The sequence below is a fragment of the Primulina tabacum genome, chromosome 6, assembly GCF_025594145.1.
Source record: "Primulina tabacum isolate GXHZ01 chromosome 6, ASM2559414v2, whole genome shotgun sequence".
NCBI lineage: Eukaryota > Viridiplantae > Streptophyta > Magnoliopsida > Lamiales > Gesneriaceae > Primulina > Primulina tabacum.
The window spans coordinates 38,258,818-38,271,677 of record NC_134555.1 but is presented as its reverse complement, the minus strand read 5'-3'; the positions used below and the strand labels follow the sequence as shown (position 1 = coordinate 38,271,677).

The 12,860-nt window shown below is 34.7% G+C and overlaps 1 protein-coding gene across 1 annotated transcript; it reads right to left on the bottom strand.

Annotated features, from left to right (window-relative positions):
* Window positions 1-1,653: 1,653 nt before the first annotated feature.
* On the bottom strand, window positions 1,654-4,007 carry LOC142550249 (bidirectional sugar transporter SWEET14-like). Its single transcript, XM_075659486.1, has 6 exons — window positions 3,897-4,007; window positions 3,673-3,709; window positions 3,348-3,558; window positions 3,072-3,233; window positions 2,690-2,809; window positions 1,654-1,926 (listed from the first exon to the last, which is right to left on the bottom strand). The coding sequence occupies exons 1-6, from the start codon at window positions 3,946-3,948 to the stop codon at window positions 1,654-1,656; spliced, it is 855 nt and encodes a 284-aa protein (XP_075515601.1). The 5' UTR covers window positions 3,949-4,007.
* Between the last annotated feature and the right edge of the window lie 8,853 nt (window positions 4,008-12,860).

The following is a 12,860-nucleotide window of genomic DNA, read 5'->3' as shown; positions in this document are numbered from 1 at the left end:
CGGAGGTAAGGGGGGGAAAGAGTATCCTTTTGATTTTCAGTACTAATTTTTTGGGTAGAAAAATTGTTTGATGCAAGCTATCAACGAACTGCAAATCAAGTGGCTCATAAAATTGCTTGGGAAAACTTTCTTGGTCGTAGCAACTTTGCTTATTTTAATGTAACTCTATTTCTAAAGTTTCTAATCACGCATGACGTGTTGATTTATTGGTGAAGTTCCTTTTAATGACAATAAAAATTTGTTTGATGTGAATTAGTCTTATGGTAGACATGCACTGTTAGTAATTCTAAATTTCAACCAACAGGAAAAGAGTTTTACGTACTTTTGTGAGATAGTCTCATGAATCAATTTTGTGAGACGAATTTCGTATTTGTGTAACTCATAAAAAACATCAATTTTATGTCTAAAGTATTACTTATTATTGTAAATATGACAGAATTGATCTTTCTTTTATCCGTGAGACTGTCTTGACTTGCCAAAAAGAGTTTATTATCTGTAACATGTGGCAATAGACATAGAACTTGTAGGAAGATATTAATCACCTTAAGATACAAAGATGTGCAGAAAATCCCTATTTCATGGACTATGTTTTACGCAAAGGAACTCTATGCCAAATGACGAATATTAATTTCTTCAATGCAATTACACATAAATCTTCTTTTTCCATAGATTGTTTTGCTAGGTGTGAAATCTGAAAAATATCTTATAGAGAGTTTGAGGCTGTGGTCTGTTTTTTCAGAATATCCAAAATATCCCTATTCACTATCTAAATATCCCTAACTCGATCCAAAAAATTAAAAGATTTCGAGCTGAACTCGAGCCAAAAAATTAAAAGATTTCGAGCTTCGAATCGAGCTCGAATTCGAATATACATAATTTGAGCCCAATTCGAGTATTAAATTTTATTATCATTTCATTCGATTCAGTTTGTTTATCCCACCGCCTAGGCGACACTTATGTGTTTTTTTATTTTTTTTAGCTAAATATCTAATTCTTTTTGTTCATATCTATATTTTCCCAATAATTTCTTCATATCGAATTCAAACTCAAAATCAATAGCATGCACATCCTCTTTATTTTATACAAATTGATTGAAAAGTATGTCGAAAATCATTTTTAATTTTATTAAAAATATTTAAAAATAAAATATATATTACATTAGGTGGCCGCCTAGGCAGCTTAGGCGCACAGGCGGAGCCACATGTATATAAAGCCAGGGTGGCCCAATTTTTTTAAAAAAATTTATATGTAAATTTGTATAATTTTGGAATAATATGATATTAGTCTGGGTAGATCAATTTAAAATATTAAAAAATTCTAGAGTTTAAAATTATAGCCCGGACAGAGCCATATTTCTGGCTCCGCCACTGCTTAGGCGGACGATTTTGTTTACGGTGCCCAGAAACTTCATCTTTCTAAAAATCGGTGTGGTGAGCGACCTCCTAGCGCCTAGACGGTCCTAGGCTAGACGACGTCATTTAGAACACTATTTTTTCAATCGAAACTCTGTTGTAAAGAAATCACATTGTTGAGACCTTTCATTTTGTACGTAGAACTAAAGTTTTTAATTTAAAATTTCTATAGAATATTACCATGTTGATAGATACATACGTGCCATAAAATTCATGATTAACATACATGTAAATAAAACGCCTAATAACTCAAAATAAGGTGATTGTTTGGAATAACATGAACCCTAATTTCTTCGTGCTCGAACTTGGAAACCTCAATCTCCTCTCGGATTTTAATCTCCACCGCCGGATCAGATTCGTCGGAAGAAACCGGGTGAACCTCCGAAGTTGCTGTTGCTATGGACTTGACTGTAGTCGGTAATGTCTCTTCTTGACCTTTCGGGGTGTAGTTCTTGTATATCACATATAATATCACTTGAAGCACTCCAAAAATGAACCCCAATACATTTGGAACCTACAAGTATATATAATATATGGTAAAAGAAAATTTTAAAATATGAATTCTAATATAATAATTTAAATGGACTCATTTAGTGTGATCGATCGAGTTTTTATAACTGTTGGTAGGGATGTAAATGAACCAAACCGTTTGTGAGCTATTCGAAGCTCGATTCGATAAAAGCTCGTTTGAACTTGTTTAATGAGGTTCGTTAAGATAAACGAATCAAGCTCAAGCTCTACGATATTCGGCTCGTTAGCTCGTGAACATGTTCGTTGGTAAATTTATAAGTAATATCTTAGATGAAAAATAATAATTTTGATATTTAATTTATTGATTTAACACATTAATTATGAAATATATAGAAAAATCTATTAAATTTATTTATTATAATAAATTGACAAATTTTAATAAGAATATTATATTTTTTTCTAAATGTATAATTTATTTTTTAATGAATTTAATGAATATTTAAATGAACAATTCATATTTATTGAGCTCGTTTAGGTTCGATAAAAGTTTGAATAAGCTCGTGAGCCATGAATATATTCGTTAAATAAAGCTCGAGCTCGGCTCGATTATAAACAAGTCAAGCTCAAACATTCAAGAGTTCGGCTCGACTCGACTCGACTACATCCCTAACTGTTGGTTCCTGTTCAGGTTCGACCCTTGATTTTTTTTTAAAAAGAATTAATTAAAAAGAATTTTAACTAATTAAAAGGGATCTTCCCAATTAATTAACAAAAAAAAATAGTTCTCAAAGAAATAATTAAGTTACCGTGACATAGAAGTCTCTGAGGAGTAAACCATAGGAAAACCACATCACAGCATTCAACAATAAGGCCAATGACAATGTGATCGGTAGAAACTCCACACTTTTTGTTCGAACTACTTGCTTCTGTGCACATGCAGTAATAAAATAATAAACAAATATTCCTTTTATAAAAAATACACACACATATATATATATGTTTCGCTATGTTATACATCAATCGTGCCCCACTTTCGAGGTGACATTCACCTGTTGGATGTACAATTTTGATATGTTTCATCACATCTAATAGTTGAGTGTCACATTCCGTCACCGAGGTTAGCATGGTTGGTGAGCAACATAGCAAAATATATATATGAGAAAATTGTTTTTATATATAGATATATACCATGACACTTAAGGGTGCAATGTAGACACTTGCAGATAATGCAACGGCTACCCATCCAATAACTTGAACACGGTCCGATCCTTTTACCAGAAACTGGGTCAAGATAACAACGCATCCAAATCCGACGAGGTTAAGAAGCACGAGAAGTTTAAGGGTTATGATCTGCATATTAAAACGCGTTCAAGATAATATATAAAAAACTTAACTGATCGATCCCACAAAATGTGTATTGTTAGTGATTTAATATCTATATTTTGGGGGAATATTATTACGTACCTTTGCTTTTTTGGGAGCATAAGTTATGAAAATGGCTATGTAAATGGCTTCTACGAGACAGCCAAACGAGTTGATTGTAATGAGAAGGATTATGTTTGATTTCGTAATCCCATAATATATCCATAGAATGGAGCTAAGAAAAGAAACCACGTATGGCACTGATTGAAACCCTTCTGTTGATTTCTTCTTGAAGATCCCATAAAATGTTGGCCTGTGACCAAGATTTTGTTTTAGATTAATTACTAGCTCATACACACGCGCGCGCCGACACACACATATATATTTTATATGTATGCATGTATTGAAAGGCTAGATATATACTTACAATGGGGCAAGATACACCATGAAAGCCACTAAGTTACCTGCAAAATTATTAGCAAACAACTTAACATTGGAATGAAAAAGGGTAAGTCGAACAATATGTAAACTTCAAGAATAACTAAGAGTAATTAGTTATACACACACACACACACACATGTATATATAATGTAATCAATCATAGAACACACACACGTGTGTGTGTGTGTGTGTGTGTGTGAATATGATTACCTAAAATTCCAAATGCAAACACAAGTGGATGGTGAACGGCAAACGACCCCATGACCCAACTCTCTCAAGTATTCAAACCTAGAAGAGTGTTGGGTGTGGGTGGGGGGGTGGGGGGGGGGGGGGGGGAGGGGGGAAGAAAGACACGAAAGATTTTGAAAAAACCCTATTGAATCACTCATATATATAGTAGAATTTTCTAACTTTTGGTGCACAAAACGTGGCTCATAGAATAGCTATCAAGAGAAAGGGTTTAATGGTGACACATTGACAAATCAATAAGGTGGCATGCACTTAGCCACCCTAAAAAACAAAAAAATAAAATAAAAATAAAAGAATATTGTTTATTATAGGAAAATTAGTAAATTAATTTGCATTAACCTTATATGTTCAAAAGAAAAGGAAAATATAATGCTTCTGTTTTATAGGAATGAAAATGGAAGGAAATTAAAAGGTCCGTTCAAAAAAGTTTTTAAAAAATAAATAATTTATGACTTTAAACTTTTGAAAAATTTTCTTAAAAAAATACTACCACCTGCTTGAGTCAGATATCAAAATGTAGAAACTTCAAGTTTTACATGCATTATAGACCTTTGAGCCAAAATCTAAGTCATGATTCATATTAAGTTTTAAAGTCTCATACACACACATAAAAACTTATTTTATGTAATTCAAACAGATGGATTTACATTTTTCACACCCCATTTTTATTTTTTTAATGGCAAAACTATTTATATTTCTTATATAAATTTTAATCATTAAATTTAATTAATCTGATAATGATAAAATTACAATTTTAGTCATGTAAATTGACATGTTTTGAATTTTAGTATGGTAACATAAGTTTGGTTTGCATCCAGTAAATTCTTTTTTGTTCTGGTTGTTTTTTCTTCAAAAGCTACTAAACCCACCGGATATTTCTTATTTGACGTTGATGTTTTTCGACGTGATTTATGTAGCAAGAATAAATCATATGTTACACAAATTAAAATCCATATCTAAGCAAAAATAAAGTAAAAGTTCACCAAATACTTCAAAATGAAAGGAAAAAAATCTTGTTGTTTCTCTTTATTTTTACCTAGGCAAATTTTAATGTGTATAATATAAGGTTTGTTCCCAACTCAAAAATACTAATAAAAAGCTTTGTCATTGCCAAATGAGTTACGTGTCAAATAAGTAATATTCAGTAGATTTAATTGCTTCAGGTGAAAAAGGAATCAAAACAATCCAAGTTATTAAATGAGAACCAAAATTTGACACTAAAATCTATGACAAACTAACTTACATGCTAAAATTGTGCTTTCCCCTTCGGCGATCTTAGAAAATGGGATTTGGATCCTCTACTGTGTTGAAAACACAGCATTTGGTGCTGTGCATTTTTTACACGAGATGATCACGTGATCATCTTGTGGACATCACACCATATGAGATAAATTTAAAAAGTTGTCAGATTAAACAAGATGATCATGTGATCATCTCGTGTAAAAAGTGCACAGCACCAAGTGCTGTGTTTTCAACACAGTAGAGGATCCAAATCCTAGAAAATGCAACATTATTTTTCTTTAAAACTAAAATTTTAAAATATAAAAATCAGTTCAAAATCAAATCATTTCATATATTAAACCAAATTGAAACCAACAAAAATTGAATTCGAGTTGCGTCGAAATGAGTCAATTCCATTCCCACATCTATTATAAATTAGAATACTAGATGATGAATTTGCAATTATGGAAAATCTTATGTTATAAACAACAAATCAATAAAATTTTCTCACACCATCTCCTTGATTAACCTTTCTTAATTTTCCAGTAGAATCTGCGTAGAGCTATCTACAAACGGAACACTTGGCCGGGTGTAATCTCTAGTTTGTGGGATTTATTTAAATCGTTCTTTTTATTGAACAGGAATTTACTTTACTTTACATATACATTATTATTTTTATGGAGTTGTAGAAATTACATGTGGATAGTTAACATATATTATATGTACATAAATGTTAATTGCATTTTCTTTTCTTGATTTGAAGCTTCTTTTGTTAGCTGGTTGCTTGTGGGATAGGTAGTATCTTCTTTTGTGCTTGGCATTTTAATGTTTTGGTATGAATTAAATTTAATTTTTTTTGTTTTTTATATGAAAAAAGACAACAGATTTTATCTGTTGTCGTAGACCATTTAAAACTGTTGTAAATTAATTGGCTTTGTTGATAAAAGTGCGGTCAAAGACAACAGTTTAAAACCATTGTCTTTGACCGCACTTTTAACAACAATGTCAATTAATTTACAACAGTTTTAAATGGCCTATCCATTGTTTTTTAGCGCTTTTGTTGTAGTGTGTGATGAGTCGAATTAGGGTTACTAACATTCAGTTCTCTTATATTTTATGCTTTTGACACTTACTTTCATTAGAGATGTGATTATCAAATACATTCATTGTAGGGAAGATGAACGTAGATTACTCGTTCAAATTTTGATATACTTGCAAATTATAGATGGCCGAATTGATTTAGTGCATATATTCATTTAGTGCATATGTTCCATCTCTTTTCTTTAATTTGGTAAGGATTAGATGATTATTTTGAATATCATATCTTAGTTTTTAGGAATATATCTTTGAGTTTGTTTGAATTAAATTTTTACAATGAGGAATGAACTAGGTTCAATTAAGTATTATAACATTCGAATTTGACAATTTGATAAGAATCAAGCTTATTACACGAGATCTTGTGGAGATATAGTATTGAATATTGATAATCAAGTACACATTCATTTGAACATTGTAAACTTTTCCTCCAAAGAGGAAGGTGTGATTCGTGGGAGAAAACAATCCATAATTTCAAAAAAAAGAGTGCAAGTAGTTCACCAAACAAGATCTATTAATTGTGTTTACCATAGATGCTCGTATGATTGTAATATTTGGTTATTAGTAGATTTGTTTGATCTTTAGGCGTTGCACTATAGAGGTATGATACATCGATCGAACTACATCAGAATTCTAGCGTTCTTCGTGTTCTTTATTTTATTTTTTTAGTTCGCAAAATCTAATATCGTTAAAACATAAAATACATTTTATTTTTATATTTAAGATTCTATTAAAGCTTTGTTGGATTAAAGGCATGAGCTTTTAGGTTTATGAGCTTTTCAAATGAGTGAATGGAAATTTGGAAAGGTGGGTTTGTCCCACATTGAAAAAATGAAGTGGTATAGATAAGTTTATATTGTGTTACACTTTATGGATGTGTAACAATGATTGGTCAAGAGGCTCTCTCTCGCGCACTCAGGCGCAGGGGGGTGCAAATCATGGGCCCGATTTGCAGTGAAAAAAGGCTTGACTTGTGTGCAAGCGTACGAGCACGATCTGGGTGCGTCGAATGTTGGACCGATCAAAGCGAAAATTGCCCAACTAGTCTATGCCATCTTTTGTTATTTTTTTTGAGAGACTTTTCATACCTTTCGCATGGCTTGATGCTTCGTATGCCCAACCTTTGGTGCTTCGTATACCATCTTTATGACAACCTTTGGTCTTTCGTATGGCTTGTATAGGTATGTATAAATAGGAGATGTGCCAAGGTCAGAAAGAGAGACCGAAAAATCCACTTTCTCTTACTACTACAGTACTTCTGCTTCTTCTGCTTCTTGTTCTGCTACAGTACTGCTATTCGTTCTGCTCCAGTACTTCTGCTGCAGTACTGCTTCTGCTTCTGCTTCTGCTTTTTCTGCTTCTGCTATGTTCACTGATAAAGTTCAGGTACTGATTTTGTTCGCTAGCATAGTGCTTTGTGCTGCAACTTTGCTGGTTTGCCCGTTGTATCCTGGAAAATAGACGTCCGTTGAATCCTCGGAGCACGTACCAGAGGGGACGAATCTGTTTTAAGGAAACTGTACAAGCTACATGCCCCGGTTTGATTTAATTAAACATTATACTACTGTTTTCTTCATGATACTGATTTGCTGGTTTTATACATTAGTCATACTGTAAACATCACGCTTGTTTGGTTTACGGCATATCTTTATGTCCTGTTTTTCCATATATTTTGGTCAACAAACTTAAAACAGATTTACTCATTACGTGGTTTATTTCAGATATGGCTACTGAAACCAGCGTGCAAAGGAAAACTGGTCATGTTGTCTCAACTGTTCCTACTCAAGTTCTCCCACGTGCTGCTGCGATTACTGTCCCAGTCAGCCACGGTGAAAAGCCCGAGAAGTTCACTGGTGTGGACTTCAAGAGGTGGCAGCAGAAAATGTTGTTTTACTTGACAACACTGAACCTGGCTAGATTCCTATTCAAGGATGCTCCTAACCTGAAAGAGGGTGAGAGAGATGTTGAATCCGTCAGTGCACTGAAGGCTTGGAATCATTCTGATTTCCTATGCCGAAATTATGTGCTGAATGGATTGGCAGACTCGCTGTACAATGTGTACTGCGAAAAGAAGACAGCCAAGGAGCTATGGGAATCTCTTGACAGAAAGTACAAAATCGAGGATGCCGGGGCCAAGAAATTTCTTGTAGGCCGCTTTCTGGATTTTAAAATGGTGGATTCTAAGCCGGTTATCAGTCAAGTTCAAGAAATCCAAGTGATTCTTCACGAGATTCACGCCGAGGGGATGACGTTGAGCGAATCATTCCAAGTGGCTGCTATTGCTGAAAAGCTACCACCAGCTTGGAAGGATTTCAAAAATTACCTGAAGCACAAGCGAAAGGAGATGAATGTTAAAGAGCTCATTGTTCGACTTCGCATCAAGGAAGACAACAAGAGTTCGGAAAGACGACTGTTTTCTCCTGTTGCCGCTAAGGCAAATGTTGTCGAGCATGGTCAAGGCTCGAAAAAGAGAAACTTCTCTCCTTCCAACAAAAAGTTGAACCTCAGACCCAAAAGAGGCGTTTCAAAGATGAAGTTCTCTGAAAATGCTATAACTGTGATGGCATGGGTCACAAGGCATCTGAATGTAAGAAGCCAAAGAGAAACCGAGAGGTAAATGTGGTAAAGAACATTTCCCAGGAGGTTTCTAACCTGAATCTCTGTGCTATAATATCAGAAGTCAATCTGGTGGGTTCTAACCCAAGGGAGTGGTGGATCGACACTGATGCCACTCGCCATGTTTGCTCCGACAAGGAGATTTTTTCTACTCTTGAGGAATCTATGAATGGGAAAAAGCTATTCATGGGAAATTCTGCCACTTCCAAGATCAAGGATCAAGGGAAAGTTGTCCTAAAGATGACATCTGGAAAAGAACTGACTTTGAAAAATGTGCTGTATGTGCCTGACATCCGAAAGAACTTGGTGTCAGGGTCGCTTCTTAACAAGCATGGTTTCCGCATTGTATTCAAGTCAGATAAGGTGGTTTTGTCGAAAAGTGGAATGTTTGTTGGCAAAGGTTATGTTTGTAATGGGTTATTCAAACTCAATGTTATGACTATTAAGCCCGTGATGAATAAAGTTAATACTTTTGATTACTTGCTTGAGTCTTCTTGTTTATGGCATGGTAGACTTGGACACGAAATTACGATACAATTCGTAGACTAATTAACATGAAAAGCATTCATGTATTCCAAATTGATAAAATAACATAAATGTGAAACTTGTGTTGAGGCAAAACTAACAAGATCATCTTTTCGAACTATTGAAAGAACTAGTGAACCACTTGATCTAATTTACAGTGATATATGTGATCTAAAAAGTGTGCAAACTCGTGGTGAAAATAAATACTTCATCACTTTTGTTGACGATAGCACAAAATTTTGTTTTGTGTATCTTCTCAAAAGTAAGGATGAAGCTATTGAAAAATTTGTCCAATATAAGAGTGAAGTTGAATACCAACTTTGCAAGAAAATTAAGGTGCTAAGAAGTGATCGTGAAGGTGAATATGAATCACCATTTGCTGAGTTTTGTGCTCAACACGGTATCAAACACGAAAGAACTGCACCTTATTCTCCTCAGCAAAATGGCATTACAGAAACTAAGAATCGCACATTGAAAGAAATGATGAATGCGTTGTTATTAAGTTCTGGTTTATCACAGAACATGTGAGGGGAAGCTGTTCTAACAGAAAATTACCTTTTAAATAAGGTTCTCCGAAAGAAGCAAGATAAAAGTCCATATGAGTTATGGAAAGGTAGAAGTCCTTCTTACCAATATCTGCGAGTGTGGGGGTATCTTGCCAAAGTAGCAGTACGCACTCCAAAGAAAGTAAAGATAGGACCAAAAACTGTTGATTGCGTTTTCATTGGATATGCTCAAAATAGTAGCGCTTATCGTTTTCTTGTACACGAATCTCAAATATCTGATATTCACAAGAATATGATAATGGAATCAAGAAATACTTCGTTATTTGAAAACATATTTTCATGCAAATCTAAGGAAGAACCAAGTTCATCCAAAAGATTATATGAAACAATTAATGAAGAACAAGAGCATATACGTCGTAGACATAATATCATTAGACATATACGTCGTAGACATAATATCATTAGACAACTACTCTCAACTGGAGTTATCTATGTTGACTATGTAAAGTCAAAGGATAATATAGCGGATCCACTGACCAAGGGGTTAAACAGAGAGTTAGTTGCGAAATCGTCAAGGGGAATGGGGCTCAAGCCTATAATATATATTGGTGGAAAGAAAAACCCAACCTACGCTGACTGGAGATCCCAAGAACTAGGTTCAATGGGACAATCTATTCGCACTAATTTAGAGAATCACTGTGGGAGTTATCCCAAGTTCATTCCTATTATGAAACAGTGAATGATGAGGATAAGCTTACGGCTTTTAATGATTCTGATAAGAAGCAATATAGAATCATCTATGTGAGAGAGAAGTGTGGCCGCTTCGAATGAATTGTAAAGCTCAATTCTAGACCCTCTCGCAGAACAAGGCGTGTATTCATGGCCAAAACGAACACAATCATGAGAACTGAATAGCACCAAGAAGAGTCTTGTGTGAAGTATATCTTAATTTACATAAACGGATGTACAGTTCAAAGACATCACGTCTACTGTCAACCAGTGAATTAATATGAATTCACAAAGGAAGGTTCAAAGGGTAACACCTACCTATCTTATGCAAGACTCAACTATTGAACTTTATCAGAAAATCCTTTCGTATAACTTTAAATTCCCATTCATGTGGGGGATTGTTGGATTAAAGGTATGGGCTTTTAGGCTTATGGGCTTTCCATGTGAGTGAATGGAAAATTTGAAAAGGTGAGTTTGTTCCACATTGAAAAAATGAAGTGGTATAGATAAGTTTATATTGTGTTACACTTTATGGATGTGTAACAATGATTGGTCAAGAGGCTCTCTCGCGCGCGCACAGGCGCAGGGCGGTGCAAATCATGGGCCCGATTTGCAGTGGAAAAAGGCTTGACTTGTGTGCAAGCGTACGAGCGCGACCTGGGTGCGTCGAATGTCGGACCGATCAAGGCAAAAATTGCCCAGCTAGTCTATGCCATTTTTAGTTATTTTTTTTGAGAGACCTTTCATATGCCCTTGAGACATTTCGCATGACTTGACTGTTGGTGCTTCGTATGCCCAATCTTTGGTGCTTCGTATGTCATCTTTATGACAACCTTTGGCCTTTTGTATGGCTTGTATAGGTATGTATAAATAGGAGATGTGCCAAGGCCAGAAAGAGAGACCGAAAAATCCACTTTCTCCTACTGCTACAGTACTTCTGCTTCTTCTGCTATAGTACTGCTTCTTGTTCTGCTACAGTACTGCTGCTCTTTCTGTTACAGTACTTCTGCTGCAGTACTGCTTCTGCTTCTGCTGCTACAGTACTGCTTCTGCTTTGTTCACTGATAAAGTTCAGGTACTGATTTTGTTCGCTAGCATAGTGCTTTGTGATGCAACTCTGCTGGTTTGCCCATTGTATCCTGGGAAATAGACGTCCGCTGAATCCTCGGAGCACATAGCGGAGGTGGCGAATCTGTTTTAAGGAAACTATACAAGCTACATGCCTCAGTTTGATTTAATTAAGCATTATACTACTGTTTTCTTCATGATACTGATTTGCTGGTTTTATACATTAGTCATACTGTAAACATCACGCTTGTTTGGTTTACGGAATATCTTTATGTCCTGTTTTTCCATATATTTTGGTCAACAAGCTTGTTATGCCTTACCTATTCATAATTACCCGCATGGATTATTTATGGTGTTATACATTCTCTCGATTCATTTATTGATTAGGCAGCTATATATGACTACCTCAATAATTCTTGCTAGAGTTTGTCAATTTGATTGCAAGAAGAGGAACACCAATTTTCTCAAACTAATAACAACGTTTTTTTTTGTAAAAAACACGATGTCTCGCTCCGGACTCAGTCCCCTCCTTCTACGTGAATGCACGATGTGTACGTATTTATCCTATAACAACCATTTTGTATCCTTCTTTACTTTATGAAAATGATTAACTCAAGTTGTTATACAAGTTCGTTACAAGTCATTATAAACTATTTTAAACATCCGGTTTCATCCATGTGGAATAGGATATCACAAGTGATAAACGACCCGATCTTCTACTTATAGTAAAGAATAACTATATATATAAGAAAAATGAGATGAAAAAAGTAGATTGTCTTTAGTTGGCTCGATTGAACAGATTGATCCATCCACAAAAGTGAAACCAAATGCTCTTTCCCTCATATTATTTTAATACATTTGTGAGCAAAGTTGTAAAGAGAGCCAAGTTGTCAATACCAAATTCCATTCCCCTTTAATTAACTGTTGAACGAACAATGGTGTCATTCAGACATATCTTATCAATGAGTACAAGTGGCATTCACCAAATATAAAAATTTTAATCAAAAATGGAATGCTCCATGCATTTTACCAAGTTATCCATCGAACTTTTGGTGTGGCCTTCTTTAGCAAATTTCTTGGTAACACATGGATTCTCTATTCTAGATATTTTTTGTTTGAGTTGATTGGGATTAATTGCTACATTATCACTAATGTTTGAATTCAA